The 23,297-nt window shown below is 36.5% G+C and overlaps 1 protein-coding gene across 3 annotated transcripts in view; it reads right to left on the bottom strand.

Annotated features, from left to right (window-relative positions):
- Positions 1-23,297, bottom strand: part of NNT (nicotinamide nucleotide transhydrogenase) — a 108,449-nt gene that overhangs the window by 55,052 nt on the left and 30,100 nt on the right. For all 3 annotated transcript variants that reach the window (XM_056824590.1, XM_007487387.3, XM_001364074.5), the window contains exons 7-10: positions 21,104-21,291; positions 4,190-4,323; positions 2,232-2,423; positions 1,803-1,956 (exon numbers count right to left, since the gene is read on the bottom strand). In XM_056824590.1, coding sequence (XP_056680568.1) covers positions 1,803-1,956; positions 2,232-2,423; positions 4,190-4,323; positions 21,104-21,291 — 668 coding nt within the window. The remainder of the gene's footprint in view (positions 1-1,802; positions 1,957-2,231; positions 2,424-4,189; positions 4,324-21,103; positions 21,292-23,297) is intronic.

Here is a 23,297-nt window from a genome sequence, read left to right as displayed (position 1 = left end):
CAATATTTTCCTCTCAGGTAGGTCTTTACAAGAGGTTCTACTAGGATGCTTCTATGATCTTTTTCAAAGAACAAAAGAAAAAGCACATTAAAAAGAGAGATGGATAGAGATCATGTCAAGATATTTAACAAAAAATCAATATAGTACAAGGGAAATCCCACTGGACTTGAACTCAGAAGATTTTCCTTTGCTTCCCAGCTCTATTGGTTGTATGGCCTTGAGCAAGCCCCATAATCCTACTGATCCTTAGGTCCCTTCATCTGTAAAATGGAAATGCTAATTAATTTCTGTGCCATATCCTTCATAAACTTAATATAAGGATCAAATGAAGTGATGTATATAAGGTACATCAATGTACTACTTTCAATGTTATTATTTATAAAAGGGAAACTAAGAAAAAATAGGATTCCTCTCATGCCGGGGTTAACTAAAAGATAAAATTTTTTTAAGTTCCCCATTTTGAAAAATGCTATTAGTTAGCTTTTATCAATTACTTAAATCCACTAGAGCATGCAAATGAGAATACTATATAGACTAGTTCATAAGGCAAAGGAAATTCAATAAATGCCTTCCTTTCTAAAGCTGGAAATCACCACTTTTATGTTTATTTAACCACAATCATCATGACTCAAAGAAGATATAAATGAAGTCTAGAAGAAGAAGTCAATAGCCTGCATTTTCATAATTTCAAAAGGCTTTGGATGAGATGCTTCACTGCATAGACAAACTGGCATTAAAGCTAAATGAACAAAAAACAACAAATTAGCAAGAATATTGAAATGAAATAATAAATGCTGGTGATAATCCACCCATCATAGGGCCTATGTTACTACAGCCATAAAGCTGAGACTTATGCCTTTGTAAAAAAAAAAAAAGAGTACTTTATTTAGCTTGTTAAAATAACAAACAAACAAAAAAAAACAGGGTTTACCAGGGAAGTTTGAGACAACTAAGAACACAAAAGTTAGATCTGCCTATTAATTGTTAATCATTATGCTTCTCCTTGTGATCAGGCATAGATCTAACTAAATTAAAAGGGAATATTCTGAACAAAGAACTAACCATCTATTTACAATCAATCTCTAGATTAAAAATTCCAAGGAGAATAATTGAAATCAAGGTCAATGGATATTACTATCTTAAAGCTATAATTAAATTAGTTAGAAACAAATAATTACTAGTAAGTTATAAAGTAAGACAAGAATTAAAAGGTCCTCAACTAGGCTAATAGAATGTTAAATACATGATAGCTATACCTGTATCCCAGTTCTTATTCTTCAAGACAAACACCTGGACTCCCCAGTGTTACCCAATTCTGTAGATAATAATACTTGGTTGGTTTTAAGCCCATCAAAAAAAAAGGAAATAAGTGATTTATCTTCATACATTCATTAACATTTTCATACACGTATCATTCTGCAACTTCAACAGAAACTAAAACTTTTTAACTATTTCACTCTTGTGAATTACTTAACAATTTCTTTTCTCTAAAGGAAAGAATCTTAATCATTTTCAAAATCATGTTTTTCAATGCATAAAATACACTGGATGACAAAGGAAACTGGTTATACTAAAATATATCAACATTTTTTTTAAGTACATGAGTCCTAGGTTAAGAATTCCTGCTCTAAGAGAACATCATTACAAAAAGGCCCATTTGCCAGTGAAATCTAACAAAGAACCTAAGGTTTATAATTTTTCTACTTAACATATTACCTATAAAAATCAGATTAAACAACCCCGATGTGGGGAGAGAAATATGAGTGAAAGGAGTAAAAGAGGGAAGTGTGCAAATCCCTCACCTGCTGTATATGCAGTTGCTGTGGTCATGGTCTTGTGGAATGGGGTAAGAGTAGCTGCTTTCTCAGCTTCAAGCTCAGCTACTGTCTTTGGTTTTACAGGGGCTCCCTGAGGAATATTTTTTGGTGTTGGTGCTGGGAAAATGTTCTTGCCATCCTAATGGAATTTAGAAAAGAGTTCAGATTTTAAAATTAAATAAGTATCAGAAAGATGAAAATGTTTAGAGTAAAATTTTGGTCATGATGCTGGGTCATTTTTTTTTGTTTTGCTAAAAAGTTATTTCTCTTATACACACATCCTACAAATACACACACCAACACATCAGTGTTTTGTTAAAACACACCCACAGAACCCCAAAGCAATATTCTGACTAACAGAAATAGATAAAAGAGAATCCACATGACATAAGAAGGACTTAAGGTCTTGCTTACCTTCATTACCACGGTCCCCCTAATGACATGACCCATTGTGCCAAAATCAAAGTCATCCTTCACCTCAAAATGGAAATTATCTTTATCAGGACTAATTGCCTTCAGAAGTTTGATAATATTGTTCGAATACAGTGAACTGGCCTGGGTAGCCATTCGACTAGGAAGGTCTGTGTATCCTATGTGAGTAATTCCCTAGATAAATGAAGAGTTAATGAAGTTTAGTACTACATTTTAAAACACAGAATTCTAAGTTCATTAAGTCAATATAAGCATTTATTAAGCTCCTATTGTGTGCCACACACTTGCCAAAGTCTCTGCCCTTGAGGAGCTTACAGTCTACTGATAATTTATAATTATAGCTAATTCCAATGTTTAAATATTTTCAAATATATCTATAATTTCATCTATATACATGACATATCAGTACTTTTTATTAATTTATTTTAAGATAAAACCCTCCTAGGCCTCAGTTTTCTAATCATAAAATAAAGATGGCAGTTTCATCTATGAGCCAACTAAATAGTACAGACCACTGAGTTTACTAAGCCTCTACCTACCCACCCTGCCATGTTGCAAATTACTTTGTTCATATTTTGTATTCATTTATCTTTATATATGTGTTCCTAGACCTCTTCTCTCCCATTAAATCTCCTAACCCCATACAACAAAAACCCAAGTCTGATGAAACCTTCTTGAGGGCAGAAGTGGTTTCATTATTTTTCTTTTGAATCCCTAATAATAATTATTAAGTATATAAAAATGCTTTAAAAATATTGGTTGTGCTGGGCTTGTACCCCAAAGAGATAATAAGGAAAAAGACTTGTACAAGAATATTCATAGAAAATGGGTTTGAATCAAGAACACATGTGATACCCAGTGAAATCGTGTGTGGGCTATGGGAGAGGTGGTGGGAGGGGGGGAGGGAAGAAAAAAAAATGATCTTTGTTTCCAATGAATAATGTTTGGAAATGACCAAATAAAAATTAAAAGTTAAAAAAAAATTAAAAAAAAAAGAATATTCATAGCTGCGCTCTTTGTGGTGGCCAAAAATTGGAAAATGAGGGGATGCCCTTCAATTGGGGAATTGCTGAATAAATTGTGGTATATGTTGGTGATGGAATACTATTGTGCTAAAAGGAATAACAAAGTGGAGGAATTCCATGGAGGCTGGAACAACCTCCAGGAAGTGATGCAGAGCGAGAGGAGCAGAACCAGGAGAACATTGTACACAGAGACTGATACATTGTGGTACAATCGAAGGTGATGGACTTCTCCATTAGGGGCGGTGTAATGTCCCTGAACAATCTGCAGGGATCTAGAAGAAAAACACTATCCACAAGCAGAGGACAAACTGTGGAAGTAAAAACACCGAGGAAAAGCAACTGCCTGACTACAGCAGTTGAGGGGACATGACAGAGGAGAGACTCTAAACGAACACTCTAATGCAAATATCAACAACATGGAAATGGGTTTGAATCAAGAACACATGTGATACCCAGTGGAATCGCATGTCAGCTATTGGATAGTTGGGGTGTGGGGGGAGAAAATGATCTTTGTCTCCAATGAATAATGCTCGGAAATGACCAAATAAAATAATGTTAAAAAAAAATATTGGTTGTAGGAGCAGCTGGGTAGCTCAGTGGATTGAGAGCCAGGACTAGAGACAGAGGTCCTAGGTTCAAATCTGGCCTCAGACACTTCCCAACTGTGTGACCCTGGACAAGTCACTTGACCCCCATTGCCTAGCCCTTACCACTCTTCCGCCTTGAGCCAATGCACAGTATTGATTCCAAGACAGAAGGAAAGGGTTTTAAAGATAAATTAAAAATAAACAAATAAAATAAAATAAAAAAATATTGGTTGTATTGAAATATTCTCTATAAGCAACAATTTGTTTCCTAGGCACACTTCATTAGCAAAACACATGATTACTGTAGCCATTACTGTTGTAACAATACCTTATGGATATAAAGTTCTCCAGGCTTAGTAGTTTCAAAGTTTCCTCCTGCTTCAGCTGCTAAATCCACAACAACTGAACCTTCTTTCATTGATTCAATCATATCTTTTGTAAACAAAATCGGAGCTTTTTTACCTAAGGGAAAAAAAATAAAGAAAGAAGTACAAATTATAGCTAAGCCAAGAATTCTCCTAATGATTATGGCAATATCCTTTTGTGTGTCATCATAATTAAGGATGCAATGCACTGATCCCAAACCATACAATATTTCCAAGGCATCTGGTCTTAGAATCAGAGACATGGGTTTGAAGGCTGGCTCTGTTTCCTCGTTTGTAAAATGGAGATATAATGACACACTTCCTATCTTATAGGTATATTGTAAGGAAAGCAAAATGTAAGCTATAATTATTAGATTATAAAATTCTCAAATTTTCAAACAATCTAAATTGAAATTAAGCAAAATGAGCAGATATGTGCCATACAACACTTTTAGAAAGGTAAGAAAACACAACATGAAATCAAACAATTAAGTTCTATATGTCAGAAGAACTAGGTTCTGATTCTGATCTGCTATTGTGTGGCCTTGAATCACTTAACCTTTCTGCTCCTCAGTTACCTCAACTGTAAAATGACAACAATGGACTGTATCATCTCTGGAAACTCTTCTAACTCCTAACTGTATGACCTAATTCAAGGCGACAGAGTCAAGTTGACAGCATAGAAGCAGCAAAAATCGATTCCTCTCTGAAAACCCTTCCACGCCCATCAAAAATAGAGCGCTTCAAGGGGGAGAGAAGAACAAATCCTACAAGAAGACCTCTTGCTTGATTCAACTCAAAAGGTACAGAGAAGGCTGAATTCTTGGGTTTGAGGAAGAGAAGGAAGGTCCCAAGGCCCCTACCTCACCTACTGTGCTGACTCAGGAGTAGGTGGGATCTCAGGATGAGGGCTTCAACTGGGACAGTGCCTTGCTAACACAACTATGCAAAGCTCAGGGCTCTGACCTCAGCTGGCAAGGAGGCAGCTGGAGGAAAGAAGCAGAGAAGAGGGCAACTTGGTCCCAGCCTTCAGTCACCACACCTTCATCTTGGGCTTCTGCCACTGGAACTTTTGGCCTCAGGGTACATTCAGCTCTATAGATCAGTTCAACTGGCTTAATCTAGTTTATCAATAGTGCAGAGAAGAAGTCTCTACAGGGCAGAAAAGCCCAAACTAGAGGTAGGACTCCAGCTGACTGGGATCCCAGGGCAAAGGCTGCAACTGTGGAGTACCTTGGTACCACTACAGGAAGCTCAGGGCTCTGACTGTGCAGCTGGCAGGGAGGTGGCTGGCAGAAAGGAGTAAAGAGGAGGACTGAGGGCAACTATCTTCAGCCTCCACACATTCACTTTCACCTTCAGTCTTATAGCTGGGGAAGATCTGGCCTCAGAGCACATTAATTCAACAAGTCAGCTCCATCAGCCTAATCCAGTTTATCAGCAGAGCAAAGAAGAAGCTCCTTTAGGGAAGAAAAGCCCAAATTCATAGATCCAGCAAATAAACAGAGAAAAAGAATACAACCAATATCAAGGGGGAAAGAAGGAAACAATATGAGTAAACAACAGAAAAAGAAAAAAGAAATTACAATGGACAGCTTCCATTCAGGTAATGAACAAGGATGGAATAGAGGGAGACCATGGAATTACCAAGCAAAAACTCAGGAACTCCTGCAAATTAGATTCAGGCTCTGGAAGAACTCAAAACACAATTCAAAAAACAATTAAGAGAGGTTGAAGAAAATTGGGAAGAGAACTTAGAAAGCAAAATAGAAACAAGAAAATAATATTTTAAAAGCCAGAATTGACCAGCTCGAAAATGAGGCAAAGAAAGTAAAAGATAAAAACAATGACCTACAAAGAAAAATAGATCAAAAGGAAAAGGATGATCAAAAAATCAGGGATGAAATTCAGTCTTTAAAAATTAGAATGGTCAAATAGAACCAAACTGTATGACCCCATGAAAGTTGAGAATCTGTATACACATTTTTCTAGTTCATCACAATGTATTTTACTTCAACTTCTCTCTCTATCCAGTTTTAAACTAATCAACAGCCTCAATGTATTTTTTTCTACTTGAGTCATTCAACTCTTTTGAATTTTCATCCTTTCTTCCACAATGCTAGCTTCCAACAATAATCAAATTCACCAGTCACCTTCTTTGTTCCAATTCTCCACTGGCCAAAATACTCTGGTTTTACAGGGGCTCCCTGAGGAATATTTTTTGGTGTTATCTGCTTCTAGAACAAATGAATTTTATCTAACCCTGGGCAAGTCTCCCTGGAACTCAGCAATCCTATTGTCCAATTTGTTTCCTTTTCACATTTCCTTCCACAATGTTTCCAAACCTTTGTCTCTTTGCTCAATCCCTTAACTATATGTATACCCTTCCCCCTCATATCAGAGTGGATTACCTCACCCCTTATTGAGAAAAAGGACAGCTGCTGTGAGCTTCCTCAGCATTCCTCCTCCAGACCTAAAAACTTTTCAGTCTCTTTTTTTTTCTTTCCTATCGTGTCAAAGGGAGAAATGTTCCCTATTCTTTATCAAGGAGTCAATGCTTTTAATTCTATTCACCAGAATCTTGTTCCATCAACCACTCCCCTCTCAATTGGCCCTTTAACCTACAAATATGCTTAAATTGCTAACTTAAAATTATGTTTCTATGACCCTTCTGCCCCCTTAAGCCTTCACTCTCTCCTTCTATTCACTGCCAAAGTTCTAGAAAGAACAAGCTACATCACTGCTTCCACTGCCTGACCCATACACCGAACCCATTACAAGCATAACTCCTAGGGAAACTGCTCAAAGGTCACCAGTGACATCCTAAAGAGCCAAATCCAATAGCCTTTTCTGATTCTCAAATATTTAACATAAATATTTAACATAAAATAATTTTTAAAGGATATTTTAGCATCACCTTCATTTCCAAATACACATTCTCTTCATTCCTCCCACATCAATAAGTCATTCCTTACAACAAAGAAGAGAGGAGGGGAAAGCTGCTCAGTTTAGTTTTAGTCAATTTAGCAATTCAGTCTTAGAGTATAGTAGCATTCCTCACCAAGAATTCCACAATTCAAAGAAGGAACAGTATAGCATGGCCATCTATCTTTTTCAGAACCACTGGCCTTGGGCATTCTAATGACAAAGCACTAATTCTGGTTAGAAATTTTTGTTCTTTCCATTTCCATTATTGTAGTCATTGTGTATATCATTTTCCTGGTTATGCTTACTTCACACTGTATCAATTTAAACAAATTTTCCTATGCTCCTCTGAGGTCTTCACAAGTCATTATCTCTTATGGCGCAGTAATATTCTATTTCACTTAAGTGCCACAATTTGTTTAGTCAGTCTTCAGTTAATGAACATCTACTTTGTTTCTACTTCTTTAAGCCCATTTATCTGGAACCTTTCCTTCTTGAAAATCTCTGGCAGTGGAACCAGACGACAGAAGATCTACAAATCCCAAAATGTTTTTTGTAATCATTGTCAAACTGCTCTTTTGTCATCTCTCAATGTTTTTCTCTCTCCACCTTCCATTTTATCTTCTCCAGGGCTCTGTAAGTTTTCATTAATGTTTTATTCTCAGCTTTTTAAAATTTTATTCTTTTTCTTTTTAAACCCTTACCTTCCATTTTAGAATCAATCCTATATATTGGCTTCAAAGCAGAGGAGCAATAAGGGCTAGGCAAATAGGAGTTAAGTGCCTTGCCCAGGATCACACAGCTAGGAAATGTATAAGGCCAGATTTGAACCTAGGACCTCCCATCTCTAGGCCTGGATCTCCATCCACTGAGCTACCCAGCTGCCCTATTCATTTTATTCTTTAAGTACTTCCTCTACCCCACCACCATTCTGGGAATTAAACACTCAATATCAACTAGCACCTTTATGCAGATGAATGTCAAATATTATCTCTAGCCAAAAGAGTTTTAAGTGAAACTAGTACCAGATTCATCCTTTTTGACCCAAGAAGGAAGAACTAGCTCAATGAATAAAAAATTCAGAGACAACTGGCTTCAGATTTGTAAGAGCTGGATCCATGTACCATCTCTGATACATAATGACTTTATGAGGCAAGGAAAATCATTTAATCTCTCAAAGCCTCAGGCAACTATCTAAGTCTACACAAAAATTACAGTCGGGCAACAAAAATTAGCAAATTTCCTCCTCTGATAAGCACTCTGCTAAGACCTAAGGATACAAAGACACAAAGAAAAAAATCTAAAAATCCTGTTTTCAAGGAGTAGTTTAATAAGGGAGACAACATACAAGCTTTGTAAAAACAAGCTAATGATAGGGAAAATTGGAAATACTCAACAGAGGCAAGGCTCTAGAATTAAGGGAAATTGGAAAGGGCTTCCTATAAAAGATAGGATTTTAACTAAGCCTTAAAGGAAGCCAGAAGATAGAGATGAAGAGGGGAGAGTATTCAGTTGCTCTCCACATTAGTAAAAAGTATCTCCCCTCAGGAATTTTGTGCATCAATGAAATCACAGGTCCAAAATCCTTCCACCATCACCACCACCACCACTACCATCCCCACCAAAACAGAAAAATTAAGTCTTCCATCATTAAAGCTGCTGAAAAATAGAATAGGTTACCTCAAGGAGTTGTGAATTCCCCATCCCTGGAAGAGTACAAGTGAGTACCAGATGACCATTTGTCAGAGATGTTGGATATATGGTTCATGACTTGTTTCAGAGTGGAATTAGATTACTTCTCATGTCCCTGACGATGCTAAAATTTTATGATTCTAAGGCCTGCATGCTGAACCTTCTTCCAATCATCTTTGGAAGGTCTTCTCAAGAATCACCTATCTCTTTCATGAAGTTTTTCCAGAGTCTGCCAAAATGACTGGGTTTCCTTCTTCTAAACTCTCTGGATTATTTCATCTGCACATTTCTGGAGAATTTAATCTGTCCCATATTATAATATAGTTAACTATGAATATTTCTCTCCCCTACAGGCCACAGAAGTCTAGGACCTTTAGGATGCCCCCCAAAGCACAATGGCTTTGCATAAAATAAGCGTTGGCAAAACATGCCAAATGTTACCAAAATGCAAAAATACCTGTTATTTTTTATCCTTGAAAAAACTATTTGGAAATGGTCTTTTCCCCTAAGATAGAACCATAAACATTTAACAAATTGTTTAATGATACTCAATGAAGGATAAACACAAGTCTCTTAAGAAAAAAAATTTCACTGAATATTGAAACTTCTCAAAAATTACCAAACTAAGCACATCTTCTATATGAAACTAAAACTTTAACTAGAAGCAGATGTGGTCAGTAAAATGATCGATATTCATTTTAACTAACACAAAAAAAGTTACACAATGAAAATTGTGCAATATTCTGCCTGCTCAGTTTTATTCAAACTCCACAACTGTTTCAAAATAAGTCACTATTCTAAATACTTGAAGCACATCAATGTAATCATACCAAACATTAGTAATTACTCAATACAATAACTACATAAATGACAGATTAAGTCAAAACTCCAACTGTGACTGCAATAGACACAGAAATTAGAGTTAGGATTAGGTTTAAAAGTGGACCTTCACTAACATAAAAAGGGAAAACTCAATCTAACCTTAGAAAAGGTAGATGATGATAAATTAAGAAAGAATTATGCTTTTAGTAGGCCGAAAGAATAAATATGTTATGTTGGATGTTTTTTACCATTAAAAGTGATAAGAATTAGTCCTTTGTATTTGGGTCTTAATAGAATTACATCCAATGAAAAGAGCACTGAATTTGTAGCTATAGTACATGGGTTTAAATACTAGCTCTGCCACTTAACAAAAAAATCAGTAAATAAAATAAGAAGTAAAGTCCAAGGTAGAAGCAAGAAACAATTTTTTTAAGAACAAGCAAATGAATGTTTCTTTTCTCTGTACTCTTCTATTAAATATAAGACTTTTCAGAGAGATAGTCAGGAAGATCCAAGCCTAAATCCCACCATAGAATAAGTAACTGATTGATGAAGCTCAGGAATCTGAGCCTCTGTTTCCTCATCTGTAAAATAGAGATGATGAAACCTTTTGCATAATAATGTTTTAAGGATGAAATGAAATATTTATAAAGTGCTCTATGTATCTCAAAGCACTGTATATCAATTAGCATGATCATTATTTATACAAAACTGGATAGTATTTATATAAAATATACAGATTAATATAAAAATATACAGATAATATAAAGATTAATACAAATCTTACAACTAGAAGAAACGATCCAGTGAAGGTCAACAAAATCAGACTAGAGATCTTTTAGCAATTCTTGGCATTCCCAGAGAACATCATAAAGTTTAAAGACAATAATCAAAAACAAATACTAAATGAATCATATACTAGAAATATCTACAACAATAGAATAAATATATCATAATATTTAAAGCACCAGAAATATTATGACAAAGAGAAGAGATTGCAGAAGGAACAGAAGTTCTGATAGCTCCTAAAGTTAAGAACCAACAGTGAAAACCTTTAGACTCAATCTACGAGAGGTAGAAATATCTGCAAGCAGTCTTACAAAGACTGTGGCTTCAAACAAAGCATTAAGAATATCAAAAGAATGGGAAAAATTTTAAGCAAAGAAGTCTAGCAGTACCAAATTTTAAATTGAATGATAAAGCAATAATTATTAAAACTATCTGGTACTGGCTAAGAAATAGAAAGTTAGGTCAGTGAAACAAACAAAAAAAAAGACACAAAAAACAGCAGTAAAAGATTATAGTAATCCTGTATTTGACAAAAGCATAGATCTAGGCTTTTAGGATAAGAAATTACTATTTGGTAAAAATTATTGGGACAACTGGAAACTAGTGTGACAGAAACTAGGTATAGAACAGTATCTTACACCATTCACTCAGATAAAATCAAACTAGATACATGATCAGACTTATGGAGAGGAGAGGAATTTATGAGTCAACAAGAAATGGACAGCATTGTAAAATGGATAATTTGGAGTACATTAACAAATAAAAAAATATGTTGCCACGATTAGAAGGAAAGCAGGAAAATTGTGGAGGAGGGATTTTTACAGGCAGCCTCTCAGGTAGGGGTCTCATATCTAAAATATATAGACAATTTTATCAAATTTGTAAGAAAAAGAGCTATCTCCCAATGGATAAATAGGCAAAAGACATGAACAGACAATTTTCAGATGAAGAAATCAAAGCCATATAGGCATATGGAAAAAATGTTCTAAATCACAACTGATTGGAGAAATGCAAATCAAAGCAACTCTGAAATATCATCTCACACCCATCAGACTGGCTAAAATGACAAAAGGGCAAAATGACAAATGTTGGAGGGGATATGGAAAAGTGAGGGCATTAATACACTGTTTGGTGGAGCTAGGAACTGATCTGAACACTTTGGAATTACACTCAGAGAGCTATAAAACTGTATATTCCCTTAGACTCGGCAATATCATTGCTGGGTCTGTTTCCCAAGATCAGGGAAAAAGGAAAAGAACCCATATGTTCCAAATAATTTATAGCAGCTCTCTTTGTGCTGGCAAAGAACTGGAAATTGAAGGAATGTCTGTCAATTAGGGAATAACTAAACTAATTGTGGTTTATGATTGTAACAGAATACTACTGTGCCATAAAAAGGAATAAGCAGGCTGAATTATTTTTAATTTTAGAAGGAACTACACGAGATAGTGAACAGTGAAACTAGTAGAACATTATATACAATTACAGAATTATTGCTGAAAGAATAAACTATGAATGTTGCCTCCAGAAAATGAACTAAAAGGTGAAAATATGAAAGACTTAATTTATATTAACATGTCTCCTGGATGATAAATTCTGTGATGCAAAGAGGGTGAGAAGGGGCTGGGACACTGGTGGATAGGATTTATTATGTAGATATGGAGGAAAAGTAGGCTAAATATATAAGAAATTCCTGATTTTATTTATATAGAATCTTCTTTTTCTTTGTATATGTAAATGCTTATTTTGTAAAATTTGGAATAAAAAGACTGTGGCTTCAATTTTATTGCCAAAGCCCCTAAGTTTTATATAGTAACTCATACTACATTTTTTGTCGGCATTTGTTAATATGATAAAGTAAAACAAAAATTAAAAAAAAAAAAGAAAACAATGAGTGCTCACTTTGGCAGCACATATACTAAAAAAGAAAACAACGAAGAAATTTCTATCCTATTAAATAAACGGAAGAGTTATGGTGGTATAAAAATCTTTTGGAGAAATGAAATAAAAATTAGTAAAACTCCTGCTACTCTATAAAAAAAGTCACTGGCAGATGACTTATATATTAAGTACTGAATCACAGAGATACAAGTGAACTTTATATAGTTTGAAGATATGTTATTTTGTTTCCTTCTAAATAAACAATCCCTAAGAATGCCTGGATTTGCTATAGTAAATTAGCTCTAAATTCTACTGAGGACTAAACCCAGGCTTTTGGGTCCCTTGAAGGAGATCACAGCTGAAAGTCTAGATCCATGTTGGCAAACCTATGGCACACATGCAAGAAGGAACTGCTCCCCTCCCCATCTCCACATGCACCTGAGACCATTCCTTAAAAGATGTGACCCTCTGCCCAGCAGCCCAATGGGAGCACTTCCTCCCTCCCCTGTCTGGGATAAGGGCATGGCTCACATGAAGCATGAGGGTTGCAGTTTGGAGACTCAGGCTCTAAAAGTTCCACCATCATTGGTCTAGGCAGATAGGAGAAAAAGCAAAAAAGGGGAGAGGTAAAGGAAAAGTCACAAGAAAGTATAAAAGGAGAGAGAAGGAACAGGAAAGATTAAGGAATGAAACAGAAATAACAAGCAAAAAGAGAAGCATGATGAAGATTAAGTCATGCAGAATTCTCCCCATTTGCTAAATATTAGAGAAAACAATGGTAGTATCACCTCCCAAAACTGTGAAAAGCAGTAGAGGAGGAAAAAAGACAAGAGGGCACTTCATATCCAAACTGGGCCAAATCATCTCAATGGCATTTTCAGTTCTGGTGAAAAACAAAACAGCTGTCCACACTAATATAACAATTATGATTTTTGATTACAGTGAATTAGCATATTTGGACTCTAGCCCTCTAAATCCCCAATGTGCTATATGAACAAGTGGAAATAGCACTAAAAACGAACATAGATGAGAAAACAATCAAATGCTTAGGGAAGAAATCCATGCCAGGAACAGCACAATTTTTTATGTTATTAGGGATTCTCTTCCATACAGAGATTTAGAGCTGGAAAGGACATTAAAGATCACACAATCCAATCCTCTCATTTTAGAGAGAAAGAAACAAAGACCTAAATGGCACTAAATGACTTCCTCAGGGTCACATAAGAAATAATTGGTGGGGCCAAGATTACAAACCAGATGTTCTTCTCTGTCTTCAAACTGAGTTACTTTCTACCACAAAACATCATCTCATTCTTGTCAATGTTCATATACTCTCTCTCCAGGAGTACCCAGAGAAACTTATCTGTGAAACTCTTGACCATCACAGAGGATCAGCTCAATATGCTGAGGGTTTTCCTTTGCATTTCGGACATTACACTGGCATGAATGGAACCCATCAGCCCTCTATCTGTTATCATTCCCTCTCCCTATATGATGTAGATAACTATTTTTCCAATCATTCATATCTTTGATACCTTTAAGGACACTTTTAACCTATAATTTTCTGATTCTTTTGAGACTCTAGTATTCCATGATTCAAATCCATTCAACATAACTAGAAGAAATAATGGTGCTAAAAAGATGAGTTTCTGCTTTAAGGATAAACTTGGCGCTTTTTTTTATATTATATAAATCACTTGACACATAGAACAAAATACAGACTTAAAGGCTTTCCTCCAAAAGGTTGACTCCCAAGCATATGTCAAGATCACATAAGATTCCTTGTTAGAAAAAAAAACCAAAAAGATAATTGTTAACATCAAGATAGATATTAAACAGGAATGCATATACTTGCCAAGGATGTTTGCCATTATCATGGAAGACATACTGTGATTCCCTATGGAGACTGAGGTCCTCCAGATGCTCCTGTTTACACATGATATACTGCTGATTGCATTAAGACCTAGAATACTAGACTCCTTAATGAGATCAGTAACAGTTCAAGAGATGTATTTTGGAAAGGCTGATGTGAAGTGATACAGAGTGAAGCTATTAGAAATAGAAAAATGATACACACCATAACTTCAGCAAAGTTCATAGAAAGACAGGAAGCTGTACAAGGAGAGGGACATGGTCAGGGGGAGGGCTAGGGAGAGAGACAGGGCCAAGGACGAGGAGAAAAACAAACTAAACGCTATGAAATTGTACTGACCAAAAAGTTTGGCCCTAGAGAAAAAAAAAAAGCCTCAATCTTCCTTACTGGCAAAAGTGAGAGACTATGAAAATGAATATCAAATATGCCACGCATTCAGACAGTTAATGTGTCAGTTGATTTTGCTGAACCTTCTCTCCCTTATTTTATTTTGTTTCAATGGATGGTTGCTAGGAAAGGGAGAGGAAAAGAATGTATTAGAAAATGAGTATTATAAAAACAATATATCAAGATTAACATTTTTTAAACACTTTCCTTCAGGTACCTACTAGGTACCAGTTCCAAGGAAGAAGAATGGGAAGGGCTAGGCAATTGGGGTTAAGTGATTTGCACAGGGGTACAGCTAGGAAGTATCTGAGGCCACACACAGGAATCCAGGATCTCCCACCTCCATGCCAACTTCTCTATCCACTAAGCCATCCAGCTGCCCCAAGAATAACTTTTTTTTTAAATTCAGTCAATTTCTAACATTATTCCTTGGTTACAAAAATCATATTCTATTCCTCCCTCCCCTTCCCCCACCTCTTCCATAGCTGACGCACAATTCCACTGGGTATTACCTGTGTCCTTGATCAGAACCCATTTCCATGTTGTTGGTGTTTGCATTAGGATGTTCATTTAGAGTCTACATCCCCAGCCATATCCCTTTCTGTTTCTGCTCCCACAGTTTTTCCTCTGAATGTGGATAGTGTTCTTTCTCATAGATCCCTCCAAGTTGTTCTGGGATATTGCATTGCCACTAATGGAGAAATCCATTACGTTTGATTATACCACAGTGTACCCATCTCTGTGTACAATGTTCTCCTGGTTCTGCTCCTCTCGCTCTGCATCACTTCCTGGAGTTCGTTCCAGTCTCCATGGAATTCCTCCACTTTATTATTCCTTTGAGCACAATAGTATTCCATCACCAACATATACCACAATTTGTTCAGCCATTCCCCAATTGATAGGCATCCCTTCATTTTCCAATTTTTGGCCACCACAAAGAGCACAGCTATGAATCCCAAGAATAACTTTTTTAAAAGAGATATGCTTCATAATAATAGACACGGGGGGAAAAAAACTAATGAGGGAAGAATAGCTATTGTCTCTCCATTGCTACCCTGACTACCAAAGGAAGCTCAGTCCTTACAGTCAAAAGGTCAGAATTATACTATCATGTGCAATTTGAAGGAAATATCACTTAGTCAATAAATACCAGTATATACCTTGGACAGGCCCTACAGACAGAAAACGAACCATGGAGTCCAAAACTGAACAGGATCAAAATAGCAAGATTGCCTTTGAGAAACTTTTGGAGTACTTTCAACAATCCCAAGTTGCTCCTGGAAACAAAAGCTCGTCTTTCTAACACCCATATTCCTCTAAGAGTACTACATGGCTGCAAATCATAAAACTCCGCAATCTCTAACCAATCAAAATCACAAGATGCTCCAAAGGTCAATTGGGAAGTATGGCAGCTTTCAGTGGGCTGCCAGATGGGGATAGTTGGAAAACAAGCTAGGTCAGTCATATAGCAAGAGCAAAGTATAACTGGTTAACAGCTGAAGCTAAATATTACAGAATATTCAAAGATACAGAGAAGGGCTTCCAGAGAGCCCTGAAGGATTTAAAGTCCAACATGGAGCAATAATTACACAGCCATGGAAGGGCTGGGATCTATATTACTAGAGAAATAATCTCATTCATATCTTAGATCCCTCTAATGGTCATACAGAGGCAGCTGTGACGCCATGGTTAAGAGGACTTGGCCTTGAATCAGAAAGACCTGAGCTCAAATCCAGACTCAGACCTGTCCTAGCTGGGTGACCCTGGGCAAGTGACTTAACCTTTGATTGCCTGACAGAAAGCCACTGTGTTAGATTAAAATTAATATCTCCAAGTTCTTATTTTCCATGAAGTTTATTAATAATCACTTGAAATGGAAAAAGCAGATAAGCATAGATTTAAAGTCTTTTTCTTACTCTAAATCTGACCACATGTAGCTCATCCTGCAGGATTCTCCATCTGTCCATCTCACGGGCCTATTCAGAGAAGTAGAGACCCAGGTGGGGCCCACCCACACCCTTTTATTTACATTTATGGACACAGCTGGCACATGAAAAATGGGATGAACTGGGTCGGCAATCCAGGAGAAGGAGGGGATGAAATTCCCCTGGAAAGGGAAAAGGCACTCCAGTATCCTTGTCAAGAAAACTATGGTCCATGAGGTCACGAAGGGTCAAACACGACTGAATAACAATAACGGTCATAAACCATAGGGATGGTTTATGTGTCCTATAGTAAAACCTGATTAATCCAAAGTAAGGTAATGAAGAGGCCTGTCATTCAAATTAATAAAAATTATAATTGCATAATACTTTGAAAATTAAAGCTATTTTCTTCCAGTATATAATCTATAATACATTATAACATGTCAGGCACTTGTCTCAGAAAACATCACTTACTTTTACCCTTTTTATATCAATAACTATACTACGTAATAGGTCCAAATTATCAGAACTTTCTTCCAGAGGCTTGAATTGACAAAGACTGACTTGATTACAAACTCCCTCACCAAACTGAATGAGCTCTCTTTGTTGCCTTTTAGCTCCCCCTCCTGGCTTCATGCAATAGAATAAAGATATTCAGCACAGTTGCTGAAATTCATTTGAAAGGTAGGTACCTAAGTGCCCCTAGCGAAGTTACAACATGGTCAGAGGGAAGAGCATCTCTTCTTTCTGCTGAACACCACAACTGCTTCCTCAACATCAGGCTGTAACTTTAGTATGGGACTTCCTCCTTCACTGCCACCTTCACTGACTAGCAGTACATGAATGTTGTATAGAGAAAAATGTTACGAGTCTACCCTCCTCCCAAAATTAGTGTGAACACTCAGGCTAGGAAGAGATCCTGGCATGCCAATGGTTTTAATGACCATCACTGCATGCTCCATACCTTTTTAATTTCATGAAACAAGGCTAGCTTCCCTCTCCCAACTAGGTACCCTGACTACTAAAAGAAATATTATCCTTACAGACAAAAGAAGGTTGGCACTATACTTATTTGCTCTAAGGGGTTGAGTTGGGAGACAGAGAAAGACAGAAAGATAGATAAAACAGACACACACAGAGACAAAGAGTCAGGGACAGAGAGATACATAATTCTTAGAGGAATTCAGAAGAAAACAAAAAAACATTCAGAAGGGGATATACACAGAATAGTTTTGTCACATTTTTTCATTCTTGTGACTTTTTTTTTAATGCCTACATAATAGAAGTTCATGGGTTTTATATTCAATATTCTTTTTCATATTCCAAAATGCTCAAGTTTGTTGATGATTATCAAGTTGATAATAAAAAACATACTTAAAAATCAGTCCTTAAATTAAAAAATTAGTTAATAACATTTCTGTCCTAATCTTCTTTTTAAATTTGTTAAATAATTTGCTCAACTTTTTTCTTCTTTTTCTTTAAAAAATATTTTGTTAGAAACAGATGACCAAATTAAGCAAGATAGCCCATCTTTGGGGTATCTTTAAGGCTGGAGCTACACAATACTACAGATATAGTTTTTAAAAATGATATATCCAAGTATCTGAATGCTTGATATCAAATAAATAAATGATCTGAGTGATTGGCTGAATTGTTTAGCTGAAAATTAATTAATTAGATGTGTGGCACTGTCTAAAGACAGCCAAAGAATCACTTCATAAAGCGGCAGACCAAGTCACAGATCCAGAATGGCTTGTTGTTAATGTACTGTGTGTCCTTACTTTTTCTTATAATGCAAACATGGGAGAGGGGTAGCAAAAGAAGATCTCTCATTAATTTCATTCCTCTAAATGGGCAAAAGATGCTTGAAAACAAATACACAAAAAGTTTAGTATAAAAATACATTAAAATCATTAGAGACAAGGAGAGGAGAAAAGAGGAGAGAAAGGGAAGTAGATGGCAGGGGAAAATTACAAAGCAAAATTAACTTTTTAGGGACTGTCAGTTCCAGTAACTGAGATGGAGGAGCAAGGAACACTCTTAGTTCACCTAAACCCACTTCCAAATTAACCACAAAAATAGAGGGAAAAAGCTTCAGAACAAGGAACAGCAGGAGGGGCCCATCTCACTGGCATAAGAAGGGCGAATAGGAAAGATGTTTAAAAGTCACCTAGATTAATCACCTTAATATTAGAGATGTAAAAACTGAGGTCCTATGAGATTAAGTGGCTTCCCCAAGGTTGGACAAGTAGTTAAAAAAGCAGCTCTTCTTTTGCATTTTCACTTTCTTTCCATATTTATAAACCAGTAAGAAGTTCTCAAACTCTTGGGTTCATGGAACAGTTATAAAGCAACACAATGAATATTAAGGGGGACAGTTAGAAGACCTTCATATATGTGTAGTCCCTTGAATAAAAGCATCTGCTTTCGTTGAGTTCTTTGCAAATTCAAGGACAAGCATGCTTTGAGGTTGGTGCACACAAACAAAAGGAAGGTTATGTTTATTTTGTGAATACTAGACTTAACATCCTATATGCAATAATATAACCTCCAAAAATTTGTAGCACACCTGACAAAACTCACTCCCAGAGTTCCACCCCTGGATAATGATTCTAAACTATAAAAGAAAAAGATAAGTCTCTCATCCTAATTTTCTTCTGGGGTTAAAGTAAGTTTTCCTCTTTCCATCTGCTGAAATTCAAAATAAAATCTCCCCTACAACTCATTCCTTTCTCTCTCCCTTCCCTTCAAAAGCAGAAACTCTCCTCAAAAATGGTTGATTCGAAGTAGGACATATCTTGAAGACATCAGACATGAAAGAGGTCCCCATGTTAATAGCACCTTAGTTTTTACTAACCAGAAAAAAATATTTTCCCCTCATAAGAAAGCCCCTGTTCATCTGCATAAGGTACAACTGCCTATTGGGTAAACAGGATATACTCATAAATAACACAAAAAGTATCCATGAACTTTTAGGAAATAAATAGAGATAAATAAAAAGCATGTAATTATTTATCTGAAGACCTAGGGCAAATAATATGGTTAATAAACTATGTGAAGGCCTTTCCTGGCCCTATCCATGACATTTCTCCTTTGGTCAAAGGCCCAACATGGGCAAAAGAAACACTGATTTCTGATTTTGTGACTCATGGAAGCATCATCAGTGCTCTGTTAAATACATATATGTATGTATACATGTGTGTCTTTAAAAGTATTTATGTGGGGGCAGCTGGGTAGCTCAGTGGATTGAGAGCCAGGCCTAGAGATGGGAGGTCCTAGGTTCAAATCTGGCTTCAGACACTTCCCAGCTGTGTGACCCTGGGCAAGTCACTTAACCTCCATTGCCTAGCCTTTACCAATCTTCTGCCTTGGAACCTGTAAGACAGGAAAGTCAGATTCAACATGCAAAAGAGCAATCCAGCAGGGGAGGAGCAAGGGAAGACAGAAAATTCTGGGAAAGAACAGAAGAGCTGAGAAGATTCAAAGCAGTTACTTCACTTCTCCTTGGGAGCCTCTCAAGGATTGGTCCCAGAGAAATCTCTGAAGCAGAAAGACCTTCTGAGCATTTGACCATCTCTCTCTGTGAACTAAAACCCCTTGGATCCAGGGATCAGGAGTGGATAGGACTTTGCCTATAAAGCCATCCATCCAAAGAAGATTTTCCTCTCTATCCCCTTGATCTGTCCTTGAACTTTGTACTATAGCCTGGGTAGATCAAGACAGCTCTCACAACTGACCTAGGAGGGTCAGGCTGCCTGCCTGACCCTTCAGGATTTGTGGAGGGGGTCAGTTGTTAGTTAGCCTTAAGGACCTATTATTTCCCACTTTCCTCTTCCTTAACCAACAATCCTATTTACCCTATCTTGGGTGAGTCCCTTTAGAATAAACAGTTATTCCTCAGATCAAGTGCCTGCCTCATAATATCCAGGGAAAGAGACCTAAAGCTTGTGGAGGAGAACTATACTTTCTCCTCAAAGAAGAAGAATCAGTTTCAGTCCCTGGTGTTACATTCAGCCCAGTCTCTGAAGAAATATACTCTGAAATTCTGTAGACAAGTAGTGCTGGTTTTACTAAGGAAAGAGAGGGGAGGAACAATCTATCCCCCCTCTCCACCTCCTTGCCCCATTCCATCTCTCTCATTCTCTAGCTTCAAGTAACGTAGTGGGTGGCTCCATTTCCCCATCCATTACAAACCAATACATGGTATTGATTCCAAGATGGAAGGTAAAGGTTTAAAAAAAAGTATTTATGTGCATATACTTAAAACACATTCATACAAATATCAGAGGCATTCATACAAATACCTCTTTTCCAAAAGATGCTTTTTTGAAAAATCAGAACCACCAAATTTACATTTTCACACTTTTCTTGAAAATCAACTAACTCACTCTTCCAAAATAATCTAATGTCATATAGACTTCTTCCGATCTCTAAGGAAAGATTACAATCACATCTTTGAAGAATCCATAATTACTAATCAACCCTATACCACAATATTACCAGAAGCTTGTTAAAGACAAAGGACTGTAAATGAAAATACAGATTTAGGAAAGGGAAAGCATAAAATTAACTAAATGCCTTACCAGGAATAAGGGCGGTACTAATGAGAATATCAACTTCTTTACATTGCTGGGCAAATAGTTTCATTTCTGCTTCAATGAACTCTTTGGACATTTCTTTGGCATACCCTCCTTGTCCTTCTCCTGACTCTTTCAAGTCTACTTCCAAAGGCTCTGCCCCAAGAGACTTAAACTGCTCCAAAGCTGCAGCTCTAAAAAAGAAAAGAAAATACAACTTACCCATGGTCAAAGGTAAGCAAGTTTTCAAGACATTTTAAAAATATATGCAAGGACTTGGCATGGAAATCTATACTATTCACATTGAAACTACTGTGTTAAATGAACACATTCAAGCAATGACACCCTCTGTAACTCTCCAAAATGGGAACAAAAATTACTCTAAGTTCAAAATACATGCCAGAAAAGAATAAAACTAATTTCACATGATGAATTATTGTTAACAATGACAAAAACATGATGCACAACAGGATTTTTTTGACATTCAGAAGACTATAGGTCCCATACGAATCAACAACATGAGATGATATCCATTTCAATCTTAGGCTGTACTTCAATCTTAGATGGTATCAAAAAGAAGCAGCCAATAGTACTGCTATAATTTGCCCTAATCAAACCACACATGAAATAGTATGCCCACTAATGGCAGCAAAACCTTAGTAATGAGAGGGACAAGCTACAGTACCATCCAGAGGAGAAAAACCAAGATAAAGAAGAAACTCAAAATCATGCCATACAAAGGCTGATAAAACAAAGGATGTTAAGTTTTGATAAGGAGAGACTTAAGGAAACATAATAGGTATCTCTTCAAATACAGTCAAAATAATGGGTCATTTAGATAGCATTAAAAAGGTTTACGAAGCTCTTTCCTCATAACAAACTTAGGTGGTGAGCAGAGTACACATTTTCGTTAAACACTGTTTAAACAAGACACAATGTTCAGAGAGAGAACACATCTGAAGAGTTATCAAGTAAAACAGGGATTCAATTTATTCTGCTTGACCCCAAAAGGAAAGAAATAGAATAAACAAGTAGAAAATAAATGCAGGAATACACATTTCACCTCGATTTATGGAAGAACGGCTAAGCATCGGTTTCCAAAAATGTAAAGGGCTTCCTTGGAGGGTAGCAAGATTCGCCCCAGCAGAGGCTTTCAATGAAGAGCTGCTAGCTGAACAATTGGCAAGAATGTTGTAGACAAACGATTCATGCATCACTGAGATGGTGGGGGCCCCAATTCAATGTTCCTCTGCATTCCTTCCAATAAAGTTTTAATCTATCAACTTGTCTATGACTTTGAGTTATCTTTATCTTGTTTCTATCCAATATATGTTTATTATATAAGTGATGAGCTATCAAAAACAAAACTATCTTCACATATGGTGGGGGTCAGGGGGGACAAAGAACTTCCCAATATCTTACTAAGTCTCCACTAAAATAAAGAGAAAAGTTACTGTAACCACATAAAGCTCTGAAAATATCTCATGAAATATACATTATTGCTGCACATTCCTCTCTCAGATCACTCTGGCTAAAATGTTACACAAGCATGAGTCAATAATAATAATAAGTATGATTCTCCCTTCTTTTGGATAAACCATACCTTTTGAATAGATGTCAATATGCAATGAACACTCAGTTCCTTAAGTTACTTAACTGGTACAAGCAGAATTATTACATTTCATAATAAGGTTTTATCCAAAAATATCTTATAGTAACTATTTCCCAATACATTCTTATGACCAGAATTGAGTGCTGGATTTAGAGATCAAAAGTCCTGAGTTCAAATATTACTCTGATGGACAAGGCATTTAACTTCTTTCAGTCTTAGTTTCCTCATCTGTAAAATGGGGGCAATAATTTATGTACTATCTGCCTCACAGGATTCTTGGGAGACTCCAATAAGATGATGGGCATGAGATGTTTTGAAAATTTTAAAGGGCAGCTGAGTAGCTCAGTGGATATAGAGCAGTGCCAAGGGAAGTCCTGAGTTAAAGTCTGGCCTCAGGCACTTCCTAGCTGTGTAACCCTGGGCAAATCACTTAACCTCCACTGCCTAGCCCTTACCACTCTTCTGCCTTGGAACCAATACACACTATTGTTTCTAAGACAGAAGGTAAGGGTTTAAGGGGGAAAAAAAATTTAGTGACAAATCTGGTGTTATTAGATGATTATCCCCAACATGAAGTTAATTTAAAAA

This window comes from Monodelphis domestica, chromosome 3 (genome assembly GCF_027887165.1).
Source record: "Monodelphis domestica isolate mMonDom1 chromosome 3, mMonDom1.pri, whole genome shotgun sequence".
Classification (NCBI taxonomy): domain Eukaryota; kingdom Metazoa; phylum Chordata; class Mammalia; order Didelphimorphia; family Didelphidae; genus Monodelphis; species Monodelphis domestica.
This window is presented reverse-complemented; position numbering and strand designations above follow the sequence as displayed.